We start from the raw sequence: 21,984 nt of genomic DNA, 5'->3' as shown, positions 1-21,984 counted from the left end.
GCTCTAGTCTTTATTAATGAAATACATCCATGGAGAGGATACAATGTGATTTCCATATGCATATACAGAATTACACATATATATGATAGTTCACTACAAAAGGGCATGGTGAATGCAATGGCCACCAAACCAAAAGGTTATTCTAACTATTGGCTTAGTTCACATTCAATCCAACCTACATTTTGTTACTTGGATAACTTCTAGTGAGGTCACATAAATCCCTTGCAGTAGATGGAGTAAGTATAAGGGGTCCCACTATTTGTTGACTCATTCTACCATTATCAATATATCAAAAGTATCAACAATTAAAAATGCTTGTATGATTGTATGTCTGCATGTGTGTATAGTGCATGCATGCACGTGTGGGGTGGTGGCATTACCCACTATTGTTTCCACTCTTGAATCATAAATGTTCACATTTCCCATTTCCATGTGACTACAATTGACACACATGAAGATCTTGTCCGATGCAAGATAGTTATGAAATGATTTAACTTAGCACTTTTATAGTGGAGTTAGGATGGCATTTATGATTTCAAATCTTGCTTTTTGTACTAGTGAGAAACGACCTTTTATAGCTTTTACAAATGCACCATCATCATATTGATATGATAAGTGCTAATTTCGATACCTTTGTAGATGTACTTCATTGAAAAGTCTCAATTTAGTGTTACATTAACCCTTTTAGAAAATACATATTTTTATTGAGAATACCCTTCTTGTGAACTCATCTACAATTTAATAACCTTAAGAATATTGAGAATAGAACTAAAAAAAGTCTGAAAAAACTCACGAGTCTTGTAGCTTCAATGCAGCACAAATAACTTAAAAGGAGAAACAATGTAATTGCCTCATTCATTTAATATTTTTAGCTTTGATTAGATTTAACGTGGACAAATAATTTTGAATTATTTATTCTGCCTTATCGAGGTCTCAACATATTGTTTTACATATTTGTGTCACTTGAGAAGCCAATAAGAAATTTGACACTCATACAACACCTTTGCAAACAAATTTACCAAAAGGGTTGGCATGCAATAGATCTCATTTGCCAATAATTACTTTATCTTTAACAATTGCACTTCAAACAATAAGGGTTCTTTAGCATGAGATAAAAGACTCCTTTGGGGTCCAAACTGCCAAAAACAAGGGTTTGAACAGGCATTAATTTGTGACTTCATTTCATTACTCAATGATAATCTCTCTCTCTCTCTTTTTTTTTTTTTTTTTTTTTTTTTTTGAGGAAACACAGAGCTATAATACTGGGTATGAAAAAACCCCAAAGTGCCAGAGGTGGCCTACTGAGGGGGCATACAAACTGTGCAGTGGGAGGCGTGAAGCCTGTGAGCAGTCGGTGCTACATCACGGTGGATGATGTGATGTGTGCAATATGAACCACTGTGGGGGAGAGTACTCCCATCTAGCATGTCCTCCAACAATCCTGAAGAAGAGACCCGTGCGCCCCCAACGACGAATGAAGGCCTGGAGTCTGTCCTGAGCTGTCTGTGAAGGCCGACAGGAATCATCATACGTGGAACGCAGTGCACGGATAAGATCGAGCCAAATCAGGACTAGAGTATCACGTGTCGATTGCCGCGTGTGACTAAGGACATGGAGACAACGAGCTCTCCAAATGTTCCACATCGCAATCGCGGCAATCACCATAAAAACATCATCCCTCTGCCAATGCTCCATGTGCAAGGCGTCAGGAGGAATCATACTGAGGTACCCCCTCCGATACCCCGTCGCCGTAAGCATAAGCACAGCATCAGTGCCCTCACCCTCAAAGAACACATGAGGTCCCGGCCAAGGAAGGAGCCATAACACAGACCCCCAACTGAGGAAACCTGCATGCTGACCAGCTCTGCTGAGGAGAAGAGCCACTGCTCGCCAAACAGAGGAAGCCATAGGACACGACCAGAGGCAGTGGGTCTGAGACTCCTGAACCTGGTGATCACAGCATATACAAATGGGATCATGGCCCATCAAGGCACCCCAAGTGCCGACAGCAAGACCAGCATGAGCAGTCAACCAAAAAAAGAGAGTGATCCGCCGAGCAATCCTCAGCCTCCAAATAGATACCCAGTACTGTGCCAGGAAGGCATGAGAGAGACCTGCATGTAGCCAAGTGCCCGAACGCGTAGGTCTATGTAACTGTCGTCGAAGCAAGCAGTGCCTCCCAATCCGAACAGTATACCCGAAAAAGGAAGTATGCCTAGCGCCGGTCTCCACAGCAGGCCACTCCCATTCCCCGGGGTCCCAAGTCAGCTGCGAAAGAGGCCGTCCCTCCCAGATCCATAATCGCCAACGGGCAGCCATACCAATGTGAAAAGACGGGTCCACCTCCCGTCTTTTCCTGAAAGAGCCAACAACACGGATGGGAGTCCAGTCAGCCTGACGCAGCTCCTCTAGACAACCCAAACCATGAAACTGTAATCTGACATGGCCAAAAGCATCTGGCATGCCCATAGGGATAAAAACCATAGGCCAATAACAATGAGAGCTCCAAACAAGAAAGGGTGTACCTGCAGTGCCAAACATGCATAACCATCCTGAGTGCTCAGGCATCTCATGTAAACCCCGAATGGCACGATCCCAAAGCTCTGGAATAGCTGCATCAATCTCTGCAATCCGAGGCAGAATACCCCTGCCTATGGAGAACTCCTCCCCAATAAAATCTGCCGGCAGCTGCCGCGTCTGTGACCAAGCATGCATCGAAGCAGCCGGGCCGCTATCCCAAGCCGCCCAGTCAATGTGGGTCCTCTGGCCAAGCTGGCGACCCTCAGTATCCAACACATGGGGATTCCAGATCAAGGGCTGACGCTCAATCTCTGGCAGAGAGGCAGGAGAACGTCTATGCATGCCCTGTCTCATGGAGATCCATATCTGTAAAATGGAGCGCATGAAGGGTGACAGATGGGCTGTACGCAGAGGAGAATCTGAAAAAATATAGCGTATACACGCAGCCCAAGAATGACCATCGCGGGTTCCCAACTGCGGGGTCACTGTGTGCAAAACCGATCTGAAAAGAAGCTTCCAAGTTTCATTGCCCGGAAACAAGGCGCGGACAATGAACTTGGTAAGCAAAGCACGACACTGCATCTCTGGATCAATAATGCCAAGGCCCCCCTCTGCAATGGGCCGGATAATCGTCTCCCAACGGACTCTAGCTCTAGTGTCAACAGTGCCATCACGGCCACTCCACAGGAAGTTGCGAATCAGGCGGCGAACCTGCCGCATCACTCCCGTATGAAGCATCCAGCAGGAAGCAATGTACCAAACAGATGCCAACAGTACCTGATTGGCCACAAGGACCCGCCCTGCAAGAGACAAGTGCTGGGAAGACCAGTGGCAGAGCTTTCTGCGAAGCGACTGCAAAACCGGCGCAAACTGCTGCTGGGGAGAGATATCCAGTCCCACCTGAAAACCCAGATAGCGACAGGACTGACCCCGCTGCAACCATGTAAACCCCTCTGCCACACCCCAAGACGGGACATCCTCAGAGCCAACCAGCATACCATATGACTTGTGCCAGTTAATGCGAGCACCACTGGCCAAGCAATAAACATCAAGGACTGAACGCGTCACATCAAGGACAGCAATGGCATAACGGACCATGAGCAAAGTATCATCAGCATACTCCTGATCAATCAGGTCACGCTCGCCTGTAAGTGGCAAGGTGACTCCCTGTATATCTCTCTGCCGGGCATGAAGAAAGTCAGAAAGTGCCTCTCCCACAAATAAGTACAGAAAGACTGCAAGGGGGCATCCCTGTCTCACAGAGCGAGAGATGTCAAAAGATCTGCCAACAAAACCCCCAATAGTCACTGCACTGGCTGCTGATCTGTAAAGTGCAGATACTCCGGTGATCCACTGCTGCGGAAACCCCATGCGAGCAAGAGTACCCTCTAGGAAGGACCAATCCACCCTATCGAATGCTTTCTCAAAGTCAAGAAAAAGCAATGCTAGGGGAGTGCCAGTAGACTGAGCCCACTCTACCGCCTGATGGTAGCAAAAGATATTATCCAGGATACATCTATCCTGGATAAAAGCAGTCTGTGATCCATGAATGATGTCTGGAAGAAAGGGCCTCACTCGCACTGCCAGCATGGAAGCTAATATCTTATATACCGTAGGAAGGAGAGTAATGGGGCGCCACTGTCGCAGGAGCGTGCCATCCCCCCCCTTAGGTATAAGAGATATGAGCCCAGAGCAAAGAGACTGAGGCATGGTCCCAGAATCATAAATCTCCTGAAGCCCTCTCAGCAAGGGCCCTGAAACTGCATCCCAATGAGTAATGAAGAACTGTCTAGAGAGGCCATCATCCCCCGGACAAGAAGCAGGGTCAAGAGCCTCTACCGCCTCGCGTAACTCCTGGACTGTGAACAAAGAGCAAAGGGAACGAGACATGTCCGCAGTGACTGAACGTCGCGTGTGGGACCATACAGTAGCTCTGGCCGCCTGAATGTCATCTGTCAACGGATCAGCACTGAATAGATCAGCATAATAGACTGTAGCAATCTCCAGGACTCTATCTGGGTGAGTCTCTCTCTCTCTCTCTCTCTCTCTATGTGACGCACACATCACACAATTATTTGAATGATGGGAAACCTTGATCTTCGGTTGCATTGTTGAATCTCACCATCCAGTCACATGCAAGACTAACACAAGCCAATCTCGCTGGGGAGAGTACTAGGCTCCACGAGATTACATTGTTTGGTCCTCGTATTTTCATGCTACATTTTATAGACAAGATAGGTGTTGACAAGTGTGTCATATCTCAGACTTGATACCCCAAATTTGTCGTGTAGGTTTTCCAAGCTCACCCGTATTCTCTATCTTACAACGCATCAGCATGTCACATGCACGATCAGCAATGCCTTTGGTACAACGTTAGACCCAAGGTGTGCCCCTGACCTAGATTCATGTCTATGCCTAGTCTTGGCCCAACACTTGAACTAGTGGGCATCCATGGAATGAGAGCTTTGGTGACGACAGGAGATGGATACTTGGCTAGGCTCAAGCTTGAGGGAGATGTCACATACTAGATCTATGGCTTGGTGGTGAGCCCATCAGCTCCCTTATGGTCCACACTAATGGTTCATTATTTTGCGAGTCCAAAGCTAATCAAAGGAGCTATCCATGTAACACTCAAGTATAGGACTAGTGACCCTATACTCCGGTGCATGTTTCAGTTGGTATCAAAGCCACTCTAATTAGCGTACTTGAAGGGATTATTTTTGTTTGAGTTCTTTGATTCATTATGCACAAGGTTTACCTATAAATCATTTTCTTGCTGCAATTTTTTGTTGCAAATTCTTCTTAGAATGCCCCCATGGTTGATTATAGATTCATCCCATGAGTGAATATAAACCTAGATGAATTTGGGAAAATGCCCAAACTCATCACATAAAAAAGTGAAGTTTATAACTTCATGGTAGTCATCCACTAGATTATAAACCATCAAGTCCATTACGCACAGTTGGTACTAGCTACTATGACATCACCACTAACGTCATCAACGCCTAGTAGTGGGTGTAGAACTTTGTATCAATGTATGTTCACACACACACCCCACACTTGAGCATACATATCTACAAAGCTTTGCGTACTGAGTTTCTGTCAGAGCTCCAGAGATGCAAGGCAGACTCAGCCATAATGAAGCCTAGCACTTAGGGAGAAGGCTAATCAAACCATAATCCAAAAACTCTTCATCCAAGCTGCAATAGCTTATGAAGCAAAAATATTTATTTCATTTTAGTCTCTCCCAAATAAAAAACAAAAAGATAGAAAGAAGTATTACAAAACAAAGGGTAGTTGATAGGGCATACGCACCATTAAAAATTAGAAAGAATTGTCACAATATCAGTTGGCCGCAACTTGGACAAAAACTTCACAAATGGAAATTTGCATAATACGGCATAAATATACACCTAGATGAATCTGGGAAAATGCCCAAACTCATCACATTAAAAAGTGCAATTTATAACTTCATGGTGGTCGTCCACTAGATTATAAACCATCAACTCCATTACGCATGGTAGGGACTAGCTACTATGACATCCCCGCTAACGTCATCAACGCCTAGTAGTGGGTGTAGAACTTTGTATCAATGTATGTTCACACTCGAGCATACATTTCTACAAACCTCTTTGTAATGAGTTTCTGTCAGAGCTCCAGAGATGCAAGGCAAACTCACCCATAATGAAGCCTAGCACTTGGGGAGAAGGTTGATTCGATCACAATTGATAAATTTGACCCATGAGTTGTGCGCACCCATCTTCCCAATGATTTGCTTGAAGATGAAGACTTGGTACTTCAAGGAGAGAGTATGCAGATTTGATGAACCAATCTCTTCAATAAGGTGGAGAAAGTTTGCCAACTCCTGCACCAAATCTATCCGTAAGTGTGCTACGTATTTACCTCCTTTATCACTCCATACGACTGGACACACTGGTTGTGTCTTGTTGCTGACTTCCATTACTCGAACGTGTTTGGGTTGGTTAGATAGTCATGTAATCAGGTTGCTAATTCTCCGCACACAACTACATGCATCCTAGCACAATCCTTTGTGAAGCTACATGCTGTTGTAATCATGCTTGTTGCATGTGTTTCAACCTTTGGTACAATAATCTATTCGCCAGAATGCACTTTTTGTTTCTTGATATTTTTTCCTTTGTCACCTATCAGTGGGCCAAATACGTGCAAGCTGCGTATTGATGTTATAGCTTGTTTCACATTGTGAGAGATAGGCGACGTAGAGCAATGATACTAACTCTCCCACGATGGGCTTGAGATATATGCTATTGCTGCTGATGTCGGTGCTCGGCCCTAGTAAGGACTCTGCCATAGGGACTGACGAGAAGACATCCTCCGAAGGGGCCGTGGTGAGGTAATCAAGGGAGGAGCCGAGCTAGACCACCTGGTATGACAAGATGTCTCTGTTGCAAGAGGTGCCGGGCTGAGGTGCGGTGCTTTAGTCGAAGAAAAGGGGGAGTACACTGATGCAGAGGGGCGTACTGAAAAGGAAAGAGGAGGCCCATTGGGTTAGATGCATGTCTTGTGGAACAGTAAGTGGCAATCCAGAATTAAAAAGTCCGTGTATGGATATGCTTGGAGAATGAAGCAGTAGCGGGAAAGATCCTGAGCCCGGAAAAATACCATATACATCCAGACGTCGAATGTTAACGGGGTAGCAAACGGGGAGGCAATCTGAATACGGTAAGTCTCCACGGGAGGGGGAGAGGGGGATACCTGAAATGCAACCAAGGTAGAGGTAGGAGCCAGTGGAGCAGTAGGAGAATCCAGGAAAGGGATCAACGAGAAAGGATCATTCTCCATTGTAGGATCATTTGCGGGCAGGTAGGGGTAAATCAAGATTCCGAAAAGAGGGCAGGCTCCATGATGGCACGGCCTTCCAGATTGCTGATGCAAAGGAAGCCCAATAATCACGATGGTGGGGAACCTAATGGAGCAGCCCTGTGGGAATTCAGCATCGGGGAAAGATAACTTTGTAACTGTTTGCTACCGACGAGCAGCCCGAAGATCACGTCAACCATGGAAGGGTGCACTTCTGTGAACAGAATCACTCAATCTAATTGTCTGAGAAGCATATGCGTTGGGTCAATTTCTTATCTATGTTTCACTTTCAGATAGTGCATGTGGAGGGCAAAAAGAATGTGGTAGCTGATGCATTGTCACAGAAACCCCAGGTTTCAACAGTATCCATTGCATGCCATCATGAGTTGGATGCGATGAAGGACCAATCATAGTTACGGGAAATGGAAATGAAAACAGAAACGTTTCGGGATTTTTTGGGAGGGCCGAAACAGGGAAACACCATGTCAACAAGGGTTTTTAAGGAAGGGGAAAGGAGGCACCAATGATTATTCATAATTTTAAAAGTAGCCACATTCAAGATTCTCCCTCATTGGGTGAGCTCCCCCGGCCCCCTCTCCTGCTCAGAGATCCCACTTCCTGAAGCCATGCCCACATGTCGAGCAAAAAACAGGAAATTTCAAATAACGGGTTGCAACTTGCAACTTGCAAGTGCACACCTATCACCGAGAAGAAGCGTCGAATTTTGAATCTAGATTGTAGAATGAAAAAAACCCAAGAAACAGTAGCACAAGTAGGGGTAATGAGGGGCAAGGAGGAGGAGAGAAACCTGGAGCAATTGCTTTGCTGATTTTTGCTGCATTAAAAAACAGCAACATGTTTCCGGATGGAGGAGTGCGAAGATCTCCCACAAACCCGCGAGAAACCGTGCGTGTGCAGCCCTAAATGTTGGGCGACCAGCTTGTGGTGGAGGTGGGCAGCAAAAACCAACAGCAGGAGCGGGGAAAGAGCGGCAAAAAAAGGCACACGACATTTTAGGGTTTCACAGGGGGAAACGGCACGTTTTGGGCCCCTGGGGAAACGTTTTGGACCTAAAACGGAGTTTCGGCTTGGCCCCTCCCCCAAAAACGGCGTTTAGGGGTGACTATGGGACCAATATGCAGAGGATGAGGATTTTGCAAGGATTTATGATCAATTGTCTGATGGTCAGCGACGTGAACATTATACTCTCAGAGATGGCTTTCTTATGATGCATGGTCGCCTTTGTGTCACATAGCAATTCATGCTCCACCATATGCAGGGCATAGAGGCATTGATGCCACAATAAAGGCAGTTGAGCATTTCTCCTTTTGGCCAGCTTTGAGACGGGAGGTAGAGGTTTTTGTCAAGACATGCATTATTTGTCAGAAGGTCAAGTTTGACCAACAGAAGGCTCTTGGATTGTTACATCCATTGCCCCTTCCGGATAGACCGTGAGAGAGCACTGCTATGGATTTCGTTTTTTATCTTCCTAGGACACCTACAGAAAATGATGGCATATGGACCGTCATATGCAAATTTAGTAAGCAGCCCCATTTCATTCCGGTGAAGAAGAAGATAACAACAGATCATATCGCAAGAGTGTTCATGCAAAACATCTTTAAGTACCATGGCATGCCACAATCTATCATCAGTGACACGGATCCGCGTATGACGAGTTTATTTTGGAGAGGGTTTTTTGAGAATATGTGCACTTCTCTAAAGTTCTCATCTTCTTTTCATCCACAGACAAATGGACAGTCGGAGAGGCTTATTCCACGGTGCTTGATCTTTTGAAATGCTATGTGTCTGAGCATAAGACACAATGAAAACAGTACTTGTCCTTGATGGAGCTTGCTTATAATAACATTGTGCATACTTCCACAGGCAAGGCACCATTTGAGATTGTCAAAGGACCTATTTTGCATACAAAAGATAAGATTTTTGAGGCCGACAAGTATGTCGAGAGCACGAATGTAGCACAAGAGAAAGTCAAGCAAGCTCTCCGAAAGACTCAAGAAAAGCAAAAGAAAGCAGTTGATCGTCACCAACATGCACTAGAGTTTATAGAGGGTGATTGGGTTCTTTTGCGTTTTGAAAAGGGAAGGTTGACAAATAAAAGGGGTAAGGACCAGTTGTTCCCTACGTTGAGCATGAGATACTACGGCCCATTAGGAAGTGAATGGGGTCTTCTTGGGCCCTTTAATTTGCCCAAGCCTAATCAAGGTGATTAAGGAATAGCCAAATGGGAGGTTGCCATGTGGACTGAAATGTTGGGTTTGTAAGAGAGGTGTAAGAGTGGTCAAAGGGTGCACTTTTTTCCCCAAAAAGGGGGGGAGGCAATTTTACAATTTTTGGACCTCCATAACTTCTACATACAAGCTCCAATTTGAGCGGAGATTATAGATCCGTGATCTACGCATCAAGAGCTTTCCATAGATATGTTACATGATATGGTTTTGTCCGCTAGATTTTAAATTCCATTTTTCTCCCAAAATTCAAATTCGAATAAAGTAGCTGTTTTGAAGCTTCTAATTAGAAAACGTTTCTTCTTAAGAGAAAAGGTTTGACTCCTTAAACTGCCAAATAAAAGGGCCCAAGAAGCCTTCCATTGAGGTCCTAATGCTTTTCAAGTTTCAGAGAAGATCAGTGATGTAGCTTATAGATGGAAGCTATCAAAACATAATGCTTTTCATGTGAGTTTCCTTAAACCTTTCCATGGGATGTGCCAGAGGATATGCCTTATGAGATGCAGCCATTCGTTGAGGTCTTAGTCCCAGAACAGAACTTGGCACATAAGGGAAGGAAGATCAGAGGTAAAGTTTCCCGTCGCTATTTGGTGAAGTTTTGAAATTATTCACCATTGCATGTAATAAAGGCAAAAGGGATAGGGGAAGGAATGCCATGGAAGGCAAGGGAAGAAGGAGAAGAGAGAGAGAGACAAAGAGAGATGGAGAGAGAGCTGAAGGGGGATAGAGGGAAGTAGAGGGAGGTAGTGATGGAGACAGGAGCAGTAGGTAGCAGGAGAGCAAGGACTATTTTAGCCCCTTTTTTCCCTTCATTACAATCATCCCTCCTCAAAATTGCAAGTGATGGTAAGACCCCAAGACCCCCTATTGTTAAAACAAAACATACTCTATGGATGGCACTAGGGTCAAAAGGAAATGTGATATATCCCTTTTCCTTGAGTGTTGTGGTACCTCCAGAATCATGTGGGTGGTAATCCATCCTGGCACGGTCATCATCACAAAGCTTCATAATCACATAAGTCCCGGATGACTCCCATGGTGGTTGTTTTGCACACCCCATTATGTGTCGTTGCCCAATTATCTCCACATGGGAAGCATTCATGGCTGTGCCATATACCACACAGGGTAGTTTCTGTGAGCGCATCAATGAGTTGTCTTTGCATTGCATCTCTGGATATGTTGTCCTTACCACATGTGAAGAACTGAAAATTATATTCGTTATAGCTGCTGTGTATGGGCTCAAGCAGCTCCAAAAGTGCCTCTAATCCTTCAGCATGCCATGGACTCGCATATAAGGACTGCAATACTTGGATGCTAGCATACATATCCATCGGACGTCTTCCCAAGGAATTGTATGTGCTGACACATGGTGCATCTAGCCTCCAAACGGCCACATAATCTGAAAGTGAAAAGTCAGGCCTGCTAGGAGGCATGTAAGCACAGTCCCACAATCTTTCCTTGTCACTTACTTCAGGCTGAAAAAGGGCAGCTGTCCATGTTATTGCAGTACCAAGAAGACCACATAAACATGCACATTCCCCAAAAGCAGTCAGCCATGTGCATCCCAAAGTGTATGGGCTGATCCATAGCTGTGAGAGCCATATTGACTGCAGCTGAAAACCATTGAGCCAAGCATTTCTTCCATAATCCTCAAATGCCATGAGCCAATATCCAATCAAGCACTCTATCAAGTACACACTTCTTGGAGGTGAGGCATGAGCTTGCATATGTTCATATTCAAGATATACCGCAACCATATCTGCAATAGAGCTACCATTCATTGGCTGCATACTTTCTGCTGGCCCCTTTCCCACACAACACCAACAAGTTGCATGCAAATGAACATAAGATTTAAATGACAAGGCCGAGTCATACAATTTCTTGAAATCATCTTGGTCCAAGTGGCACCTTCAAATACAATTGGTTCTTTTGTAGGGCTGCCTCTGGTTAGGCTCTCCAAACAAAGCACACTTCCCCAAATTGATATCATTATAGAATTTTCAGTCAGCTGATAAATACCGCGCCATAAATGCTCATTTTGAATGGACTGAGTTAGTGGTCTCCACATAAGGTGGTGTAATGCATTTTCCCATGAAAATGATTGCATCAAAATGTTTGGTTCCATGGCCAAAATGTTGGAGTCTGACAGTACAATGGACCCATTTCCATCCAAGCCTGGAAATATATCTGTCAAGCAGCCAGCCATTTCAATAGCATGATTCCCATCTGCGATGGCATTTTGCAGGTGGCCATGAGCAGACTGGCAAACAAATGGGTAGCCTCCATGTGACACCAACATCCATTGACATCTATTATTGGCAAGCTGGAATAACTGCATGCAGTGTAAAGAAGCATGATGCCTTGAAGAAAAATATGCCAACATTGGCCCAAAACCCACAGCATCACACTGCATTAGGGCTGCAATCACAACAGCTGAATCTTCGGGCAGGCTCATCTCTGCAACTTGTTGGATGAGAACCCTCTTCACGTATTTCTGAATTTCCAGCTCATAAGCTAATGATATATGCATGCCAATATCAGTCAATCTTGCTGAACTGTAAATGATTTTCCGGACATCCCCCTCATGGGTTTGTTCAGCCTCATCATGGTGCATACGGAATTAGTGCCACTACATGGCTGCAATTTTTCCAAAGTTCTGTCCCTGCATATCCTATGACATGCCATTCTTCGGATTATGGATGCTAAGTGCAAGAGGCAATGCTCCCAAGTAAGCTCACCCAATGAGCAGTTGTGAAGGGCAGTTGTTACATTGAAGTCATGGCCACATTGTCAAATGTCAAGCTCTTCCTTTGTAGAGGCCATACAATACTCATTACACCCCTCTTTCACAAAAACTTTGTCCTCAAAGTTTGCATGCCAAAAAGTATTAAGTGTCAGCACTCCCAAATTCTTATGTTGCTAGTCAACACCTGCATCTTGTTTGATATCAGATATTGTCTTGTCATTACTTGGTGCATCATGTATCTGTCTACCCACCCGGTCCTCTTCATTATCACGGATATGGAGGCTTGTTCCAGCACCTTGCATAAGGCATTTCTCCGATTAGTATGCTGACTGTGAAGGCATCATCTGGAGCATTGTAGTGTTCCTGCAAAGTGATATGACAGCCCTTATCCTCTTGCTGTCCGCACTTACTTCCACGTAATGTAATGAAGGCAAAAGGGATAGGGGAAAGATTGCCACGGAAGGCAAGGGAAGAAGGAGAAGAGGGAGAAGAGGGAGAAAGAGAGAGAGACATAGAGAGAAGGAGAGAGAGCTGAAGGGGGTAGAGAGGGAAGTAGAGGGAGGTAGTGATGGAGACAGGAGCATAAGGTAGCCGGAGAGTAAGGGGATAAGATGTCACATCAATTCGTACTACATCCAATGATAGGGATTGACTTATATAGTCCCTTTAGTCAATTCCCACCAATAACCCTTTCATTTCCCATCTATTTCCCACCTTCGTTCCCCACTACGGTACCACTATTTTAGCCCCTTTTCCCCTTCATTACATTGCATGAGAAGTGGTTGGAAGAGGGTGATCTGACAGATACATCGCAGTTGTTACAACTTTACCTAGAAGCTTTTCAGTTTGAGCCAACTTTAGTTGTGGCTCGCTCAAGCTCAGCAGAGCAAGGTCTAGAGCATTGCTTAATGCTCAAGAGGGGGGTGGTACATCCATTTCTTTGGTACAAACAGGATCAGATGTCTAGAGGTTGCTTGGTGACATTGTATATATCACCCGAGGTACTACTTGCTGACAATATATCTGTCTGGAGACTTCTATGATCAGTGTACTAGTCAGTATGAGATGTTTTTTGCAGTTATGTATGTTCTGCTATCTCGGGGTCTGAAATCATACATGTAAGATTACTTATGCAATGTTAGTTTTGCAATACAAGTGGAAACATGTTTTTGGTGGCAGTAGATGCCAATGTCAACTATTCAAGTTGTTTATATACTTAAATTTATGAATGCTTGTTGTTACATTCAGATGCAATTGAGGTCGTTTGCCAAATTTAAGAGGGGGTTTGTCACGAGGATGTGATTTTAATCTACCAATGAATAAGATTCTTATTCACTAATGAAAACCCGTGGCCTCGTGAGCTTAATGTTTCAAGCCTGCAGAGCTTGTGGTCAAAGCTCGATGGCAAGGCCTAGGGGGATTTAAATGGCAAAAGGGGGCCATAGGGAGAGGCCAATTTACCCCATGGAGATAATCGAAAATCTAAGTGCATTCGAGACGGGTAAATTTTATCTTGCAAAAGCCCACACGTGGAACTTGCTAATTTCGTGTCCACTACGTGCATGGGGAGGCAATCCCTTGCGTGGAGTCGGGAGACTTTTTGGAAGGGACGGCCGTAGGAGGAATCGCCCGCACGAAGGATTGTGGAAGGGGCTGAACGGCGGTAGTAAAGATTTCGAGCATATGGCTTGTGGAGGATGGCAGCCAATTGACGGCTTCAAGAGGGTGTCCTGCACTAGGGGTATGCACGGCCAATCAATGGATGGAACGAATCTCCCGTGTATAGCTTGACTACAGCCAACCGTCGGCTTGGAGGAACTACTTGCACAAAGCGTATGCACGGCTTATGGACGGCTTGAAGGCTACCTCTCGCACACGAAGCTTAGGTACGGCCAATTTACAACGGAAGGGATTTCCAAATTAGATCACGATCAAGGTGATTGCTGGCAAGAAGGGATTTCCCAATTAGATCATGATTAAGGTGATTGCTGGTCAGAAGGGAAATTCCCATTTCAAAATCGTGACTATGGGTGATCGACGGCCGTGGAGGAAAGCTCCGATCAAAGGCTTGATGATGGAGTTAGTCGGCCTGAAGGATATTCAGATTTAGACCGTGGTTTCGGGGACCTGGCGGCCGTATAGGGGGAGTAATTTGGCATTCAACCGATGTATGGGTGATGATGGTGTGCATTTACTGCCTGAGAAATGGCAGAGAAGGATGTCTTTGGTATGCTCTCTTCCGAGGATCGTCTTGATGGGACTAGCTGCGTCCACATGCACCTTCTCCTTCGCCTTCTCGCATTACCGAGATATCGCATGCATCGAGGAGACATTGCCCATGCTTGAGGGTGACTCTATGGATAAGTACCTCACAAAGGTCAAGGACCTCAGGAAGCAATTACTCTCAATGGATGAGATTATTTTAGATGCTGCCCTAGTCTCCATTGTGTTGCAGGCCATTCCTGACACATACCAGAATGGACGTGCAACTCTCCTTCCAAAGGTAATCGACGTGGAGCTTTCGACAGCACACTCTCCAAGTATGGCTCCAGCCCAAGAAAGAAGACCCACTATTGGACAAGGAAAACAATCAGCCTGAACTGAATCGATGGCCAATCCTGCTCTAGCCTCTGATACCACTTGTTGGAACAGAGATGACAACAGAAACGGGAAACACACAGTGAACAGCAAGGGAGTGGATGCAATTGCAACAGAATGGAATGAATGGATGATGTGACATAAGTCACATCAAGAATACAAGGATAAGGTTGTGCCTACCAAGCACACCCTGCAAGTACAAAATGGCTCGGGGGCAAAAACCTCCACTAACTAGAGTAAAAAGTGTCCGGCCCACAACCTACGGTGTCACCCGACACTCCTAGCATATAGTGCTCACAAGCCTCCAGGGTTTGTTATGCCAAGGCATGAGCGTAAGGTACGCAAGCTGAAAAAGGCCTTGCATGGTTAAAAGCAAGCTCCCAGGGCATGTATGCCAAAATTGATGTTTATCTGGCCAACAAGGGCCTTAAGAACAATCCAACTGAGAGCACCCTCTACATCAAGGAGGATGGGCGGGATTTATTGATCATCACCCTTTATGTAGATGATATGTTGCTCACTTAATGAGGGAAAAATTATATACCTAGATGAATCTGGGAAGGTGCCCAAACTCATCACATAAAAAAGTGCAGTTTATAACTTCATGGTAGTCATCCAATCGATTGTAAACCATCAACTCCATTATGCATAGTAGGGACTAGCTACCATGACATCCCCACTAACGTCAGCAGCTCCCAGTAGTGGGTATAGAACTCTGTATCAATATATGCTCTCACACGCACGCACACAAGAGCATACATTCATACAAAGGTTTGTGTATTGAGTTTATGTCAGTGCTCCGGAGACTCTGGGCAGACTCGGCCATAATGAAGCCTAGCACTTAGGGAGAAGGCTAATCAAACCATAGTCCAAAACCTCTTCATCCAACCTGCAATAGCTTTTGAAGCAAAATTTTCTTATTTCATTTCACCTAATGAGGGAAAAATTGCAGATTTTAAGGCTGATTTGAGATCTACTTTCAAGATGTCAGATATGGGGTTGCTACATTATTATCTGGGCATTCAGTTTGTGTAGAGTGCAAAGGGCATCTTGATGGAACATTTCAAGTATGTATAAAGATTGTTGGAGCGGTTCAGATTGCAAGATTGCAAACTTGTCACGACTGGAGCCAGGGCAGAAATTGTCTATGCATGATGGCAGTGAACCATTTGATGCCCGTTACAGCCAAGCTGTTGGATGCCTCATCAATTTATGCAACACAAGGCCTTATATTCAGTTTGGAGTATCACAGATGAGCATGCATATGCACAGCCCAAAGACACAGCATTGGCAAGTTGTTAAGCGTGTATTCTGTTATTTACAGGGCACCAAGTGTTTTGATGTTTTCCAAGGGGGGTGACTTCATGTACATGCTTACAGTGATACAGATCGGGCAGCCACGAGGCAATCAACTAGTGGCGATTGTTTCTTCTTGGGCCATTCATGCATATCTTGGTTAAGCAAGAAGCAGTTCCAGCCATGTTCCTGTCACGTGCACGCCCTGTGCACTGACAAGCCCATCATTAGCAATCAGGTACAGTCAGTTTCAGTCATGATTTCCAGTCAGATCTAGCCTAGTATATGCTGATTTTGCCAGTATACGAGTGCCAGGACAGGAGGAGATTAGTCGGCCAGCTGACAAGGGCATTTGGGGAGACTTTGGGCCAGTCGGCCAGAGCTGGAACAGGTCAGGCCAGATCTGCAGGTTGGCCACAACAGATCTGAATATGAAAGATACAACAGATCTGAATAGATCCGTGATAAATATTGGGTAGGAGCTGCTAGATCTCGAAGAGATGCTGCCTCCAATGTCGGGCCTGATGAGCACTCTGATGGAAGATCCACAGTGCCTCGGGAAACCTCCAAGCTGGCTCATGCTGCTGCCCTCCAAGTAGGCGACAGCTGAACTGTAGATCTGCTCCATCTGCTCCAATCTAGGCACTTCTCAGCCCCTGGATGACCAAGGAACTGCCTTGTAGAAGGACCTGGCAAGGATGTAAATGTTCATGCTTTGATAGCACTATCAGTTAAGAGGGGGATTATCCCACATACCAGGTCAAGCAAGACACTAAGGACGCATGGGATGCACTTTTTGGCTTATATCAAGTGGACAATGAAGGGTGTTGCATACTTGCAAAAGCAGCTTGACTCCCTACACATGCAGGTTGGAGACATTGTGGATGAGTTCCTCAGCAACTAACCTATGTAGATGAGGTTTATCCCAGGCAGTTCTTTGGTGCCTACGGTCCTCAATGCATTGCCCGACACTTATTACAATGTTGCCTCAACCATCAGGCTCACAATGAAGGGTAACCCTAATTCCTTTTTTTTAAATAATTGGTCTCTAAGCTCTTGCAAGGAGAGCAATCAAGGTAAATATGCCAGTGTAGCTGGGTAAAGCTTTTGCTGCCAGTCATAGAGGCAAGGGAAAGGCCTCATCACATGGAGTAAACAAGCCCAATAGTGATACTACCCATTCTTCTGACAACAATGCCGAGAAAGAGGATGAGAAACCCAAGAAGAAAGGCAAATAGAATTATTGTCTTAAGCCTGTTCATTACATTAATGAGTACAGAAAGAAGATTGAGAAGGAGAAGAAGGGGGATGCTAAGCCTATGTGAGTTCAGTACTGTATGGGTCATTATGCTCTACAAGCTTCAATTCATCCACAGCCATGTGGTCAATTAAGGCCATTGTCAAAACAAAATATGGACATAACCCCTATGACTTTGAGTACAAAGTGTCATGCGAACCTAAAGAAGAGTTATGATTGGCTAGGAAGTAGTTGATGCACTAGGGCTCTTAAGTGTGATAGGAGCAGCCGTACCCAGCCTAGGGGGTGTTAGTGTTGCAGAGGCTTGTATATTCAGCTGATCTCGTATCCCTTGCTCCAGTCCGGTGGTTGCCTTGTTGTACTTGTTTTTAGAGTAATAACCAGCCCTACCTTTTCTTGCAAAATTTAAAAAAAAAAACAATAACAAACAGGGTGCTCAAGGAAGATATGGATGAATGACCTGATCTAAGGTTGGTGCTCATTAGCATATAATAGAGCTCTATAAGGACACCACCTCTATTAGAGGTTCATTGGCGCCCATGCGAGTGGTTCTTTTCATTGAGAGGCAGCTCATTGAGAAGCAGCTCACCGCAGCTTCTTTGGATATAACATCAAGGTCCAGCAAGTTGCAACTCTAGTTAAGTAATATCTACTCAAGGCTATTCGGGTCAAGGCACTGAAGGAGACTATGGAGCAACAAACACCCTTGGATGGTTTCTTATGATGATGGCATACACTAGCCTATATAGCAGATGAATCAAGATACAAGGGACATAATCATCTACCTTCGTGTAGGAATCTTTGGCACAATTAGATGAGGTAGGGAGCCAGCTAAAGCCTTGATGGGAGCACACTACAAGTACAACAAATCTCTCATTCGAGGACTCCTTTTGAGATAATCCTTTAGCTGAAAGCATGTTACATTTTTGCACTATCTACTAGAGACGAAGAAGCTACAGCACAAACACAAAGGGCAGCATGGAGTGAAAGGGAGAAAACCTCTTTTGTTTAACACGGATTGATGCACTAGAGGATTCGGTACAATGTGCAGAAGATAATACAGGTCTTGATATCAACAGCCTTGCAAGAATGCCCCTTTGGGTAGATGACATTGTAATACATCTGAAGTCTCCAGTTTTACGAACATATAAGCTATGTGACAGCCTTAGAATGTCCAAGATCATAATGTTAAGACTCAAACCATTCGTACTCTCTGTCAGCACTGCCCAGTTTCTTTAGGCAGTGGCATTGGATTCACATTTTTGTGATTTTCGTTGGTTTTGGTAAATTTTGAAACTAGATTTGCTTTTTCAAACTTTAAAAAAACATTTGTTTTATTTCTAATAGATTATATGAGTGCCTTCACTACCCTCCTTCCTTTTTGGTGTGTTGCTACCAAAAACACGCTCCCTTGTCTCTAAGGCAGTGTTGTTGAGTACCTTACTCTCTTGTTCTACTATGTTTGACATGAGGTCGAGATTACTTTCTCGCATATGTTCTAGGTTAACAGTCATAGGAGATGGCAGCAGAGTTCATAAGTAATGTAGAGGGTGAGAAAGGAACTCTTTTGTCACCTATTTTTCTTCAAGGCAGATTATGCACCAGAGAAATAACTATTTCGTGCATATGAAGATGAGATCAACTTTGGCAAAACCACTATGGTCTTGGCTTTTAATCAGAAGATGTTTTGGACATTTTCCCTTGTAGGAAAGAGGCCCCTTTTCCCTATAATGTCAACATCATGAGCTTTTGCAGGGGAGGCACAGCACACCTCACTAGGTGCGCAATGTCTCTCGTTCATGATGTTGTTGTAAGGTTTAAAACTTCCTATGACTAACACTTGAATGCTTAAAAACAATTAACATGTCACATGGCATTATTCACTAACTGCTTAGACTCTTAGCAGGGCCGAAAACTGCAATTACCTCTTTCGGTTGGGGCTCCAGGTCAGTATCAATGTATCCAACTGCTGGCGGTATTATAGCCCTTCGCTTTCCTGAGTATAAAAAAAGTTCAGTGATTATCAAGGAAACTTAAGCATTAGCAGTTTCAAATCCTTCTACACCCGCGGCATCTGTACCCATCTGCAGAAAACGAGATGGTCGTGCAGTTTATTGGCCATAGCAACAAAATGAAGGTACTTCGTATAGCGTGATTTACAATTGATTACGCGTTAAACGCATAAACACCTTTTAGAAGGTAAAGTCCCCGGTAACCGAGTTTAAGGGCGTAAAATCATCCAATTACCTCCGACAAGAACTTTCTGAAGGCCAGCTATCATCTGGGAGCAATAAAATAAGACAACGATATGTAGGTCTCATCAGTATAATATGAATGATGCCGCCTCCGTAGATCAGGAGAAAGATGCCTTCCTTTTACCTTCCTTCCATTCAAAGGTAGAGTGACGGGCCTGCTCTCTCCGCTAAATTGGTCTATGGTGCTGCATGCCAACAATGGATGGGGCGATGACCACCACATCAGACACGAACAACGTAATTTATGAGTTTCCACTTGAAGAGTGTAAAAAGGCCTCGGAATGCCAACCTATAAACAAAGTATCCATTTGACCGCCTGCACACATAGTTAAATTCAACCACATCACCGTCGCTCGCAGCAGAGCCTTTCCCTTCCACAACCTCTGCCAAGCCCCAACAGACCCTATCTTTATATTCGAAACAGTCTTCCACAGAAAGATTGATGTCGGCTTCACACAAGACGGAAGCAGGACAAATGTGGCACCTTGAATCCCAACGCCAACGTCGGTGTTGATGAACCTGAGTGAAAGCAGTTCAAATTAAGAATGCATTTTTTTTTTTCGTGTTCACGAGGCGTTACGTTACCCAGGGAGATTGGGGTCTTCCATGAGGAGGGGGGGGCGGGGGGGGCGGGGGGGGAGCTGGCCGGCCTCGAAAACTGGGAAGCGTAGCAGCAGCAAGTAGATTGCCGATGAGGACATGGCGCCTTGACAATGGGAGAGCACGTGATGATCGCGACCCATCCCCGTTGACGGGGGGAGGGGGCTGGAGGGAGGCGAGGAAGTAGCCCATCATCATGTTGGTTGATGATGCGGTGGCGGTGCACTCATTGCATTCACTTAATCTCTTGAATTATTCAAGTGAGCATTGCCTGAGCCTTGAGGCCTCTAACATGGCAATGTAATTTTGGTAGCACTGTCCAATGAAGACGCATCGTGAAGGGACATGTTTCTAATTTTTAGTGAAGTTTCTTTATGTCATGTCAATCGTGAAGGGACATGTTTCTAATAGATATGACTAGTGCTTTTCTAGTGAAGTTTCTTTATGTTCATTGATGTCATGTCCATAATTTGTTGCTTCTTGAGCAAGACATCTCAAATGCTCTTGGTATATTAATAGTAATGTAATGTCATTTTGTTTTGAATGATGGTCATCGTGGCCGTAGTTGGAAGGTTGCACACCGAGAATTGCATGAAAGTAGCTATGTTGCCACACCGTCCTTGCCTTTGCCTCACATAGCACCCATCTCCCCTAAGTAAACTCACTTTGAAGACGGAATGCAAATATAATTTTGAAATTTGATGGATTTTGGCTTATGTTCATTGATGTCATGTCAAAGAGAGGCAAATGATGTTAGGCGCATCGTTGAAGCCCTGTAGCATAGTCAAAAACACTAGTTAGACCAGAGCCATCATTGAAACTGATTGATGAGTTTGATCATTATCGACCCATGATTACATTTGTTATTTCATTTCTTGTTGCATATGTGATTGCACAATAGCCAGTTGCCCTTGTCCAAATACTTCTTGAGTAAGACATCTCAAATGCTCTTGGTATATTAAGAGTATGGTAATACTGTACACTACTTCTTGAGTATGGTAATGTCATTTTGTTTTGAATTAGGATTCGTGGCGGTAGTTGGAAGGCTACATGTATACGGGGATGTGATCAGTCCAGTAGGCTTCAGTTTTTCCTACATGGCTATTTTGCAGGGGTGTGTTTGTCCAAATGTGGTCAAGTTGGGATCTATAAATTGTGGTTGGGGTTGCATTTGCTAGGTTTAGGTTGTGTCGTTGCATGAGTTCTATTAGTTGTGTTTTCTTTGGTGAATCTTGTAGCATGTTGATGTTCAAGTCACCTATTAAAAATGTTGGGTATTCTTTTGGTTTTTGGCTTAATATTTGTTCGATTTGTTGTGAGAACATATTGAAATTGCATGCCTTGGTACGACATACTGCTATGATGAAGAGTGATTACCTTGGACATGGCTAAAAATGTGATGTGATAACTTCAAGCCCATTTGTTGTTATCATTGTGTACAGTTAAAGACAGCCTAGGCTTGTATAGAAGTGACGGGGGCTTCACATTTTGCGAGTAAATTTCTGTGAGTTTTGCGAGTTTTTTAATGAATATTCTTTATGGCTCATGGCATGCCATCAATAATCTTGGTGCAGTACAAAATAACCACAATGATCTCATGCTGTAGGATTGGTGAGACTTAATTGT

The 21,984-nt window shown here is 44.4% G+C and overlaps 1 protein-coding gene across 1 annotated transcript; it reads right to left on the bottom strand.

Annotated features, from left to right (window-relative positions):
• Nucleotides 1-1,058: 1,058 nt before the first annotated feature.
• LOC147628056 (peptidyl-prolyl cis-trans isomerase FKBP16-1, chloroplastic-like) lies at nt 1,059-20,501 on the bottom strand. The gene is made up of 6 exons (XM_086814299.1): nt 20,418-20,501; nt 20,048-20,277; nt 19,883-19,943; nt 19,751-19,784; nt 19,429-19,499; nt 1,059-1,136 (listed from the first exon to the last, which is right to left on the bottom strand). The coding sequence occupies exons 1-6, from the start codon at nt 20,499-20,501 to the stop codon at nt 1,059-1,061; spliced, it is 558 nt and encodes a 185-aa protein (XP_086670425.1).
• Nucleotides 20,502-21,984: the final 1,483 nt, after the last annotated feature.

Source organism: Cibotium barometz, chromosome 20, assembly GCF_041138505.1.
Source record: "Cibotium barometz isolate CiBa-2024 chromosome 20, ASM4113850v1, whole genome shotgun sequence".
Classification (NCBI taxonomy): domain Eukaryota; kingdom Viridiplantae; phylum Streptophyta; class Polypodiopsida; order Cyatheales; family Cibotiaceae; genus Cibotium; species Cibotium barometz.
This window is presented reverse-complemented; position numbering and strand designations above follow the sequence as displayed.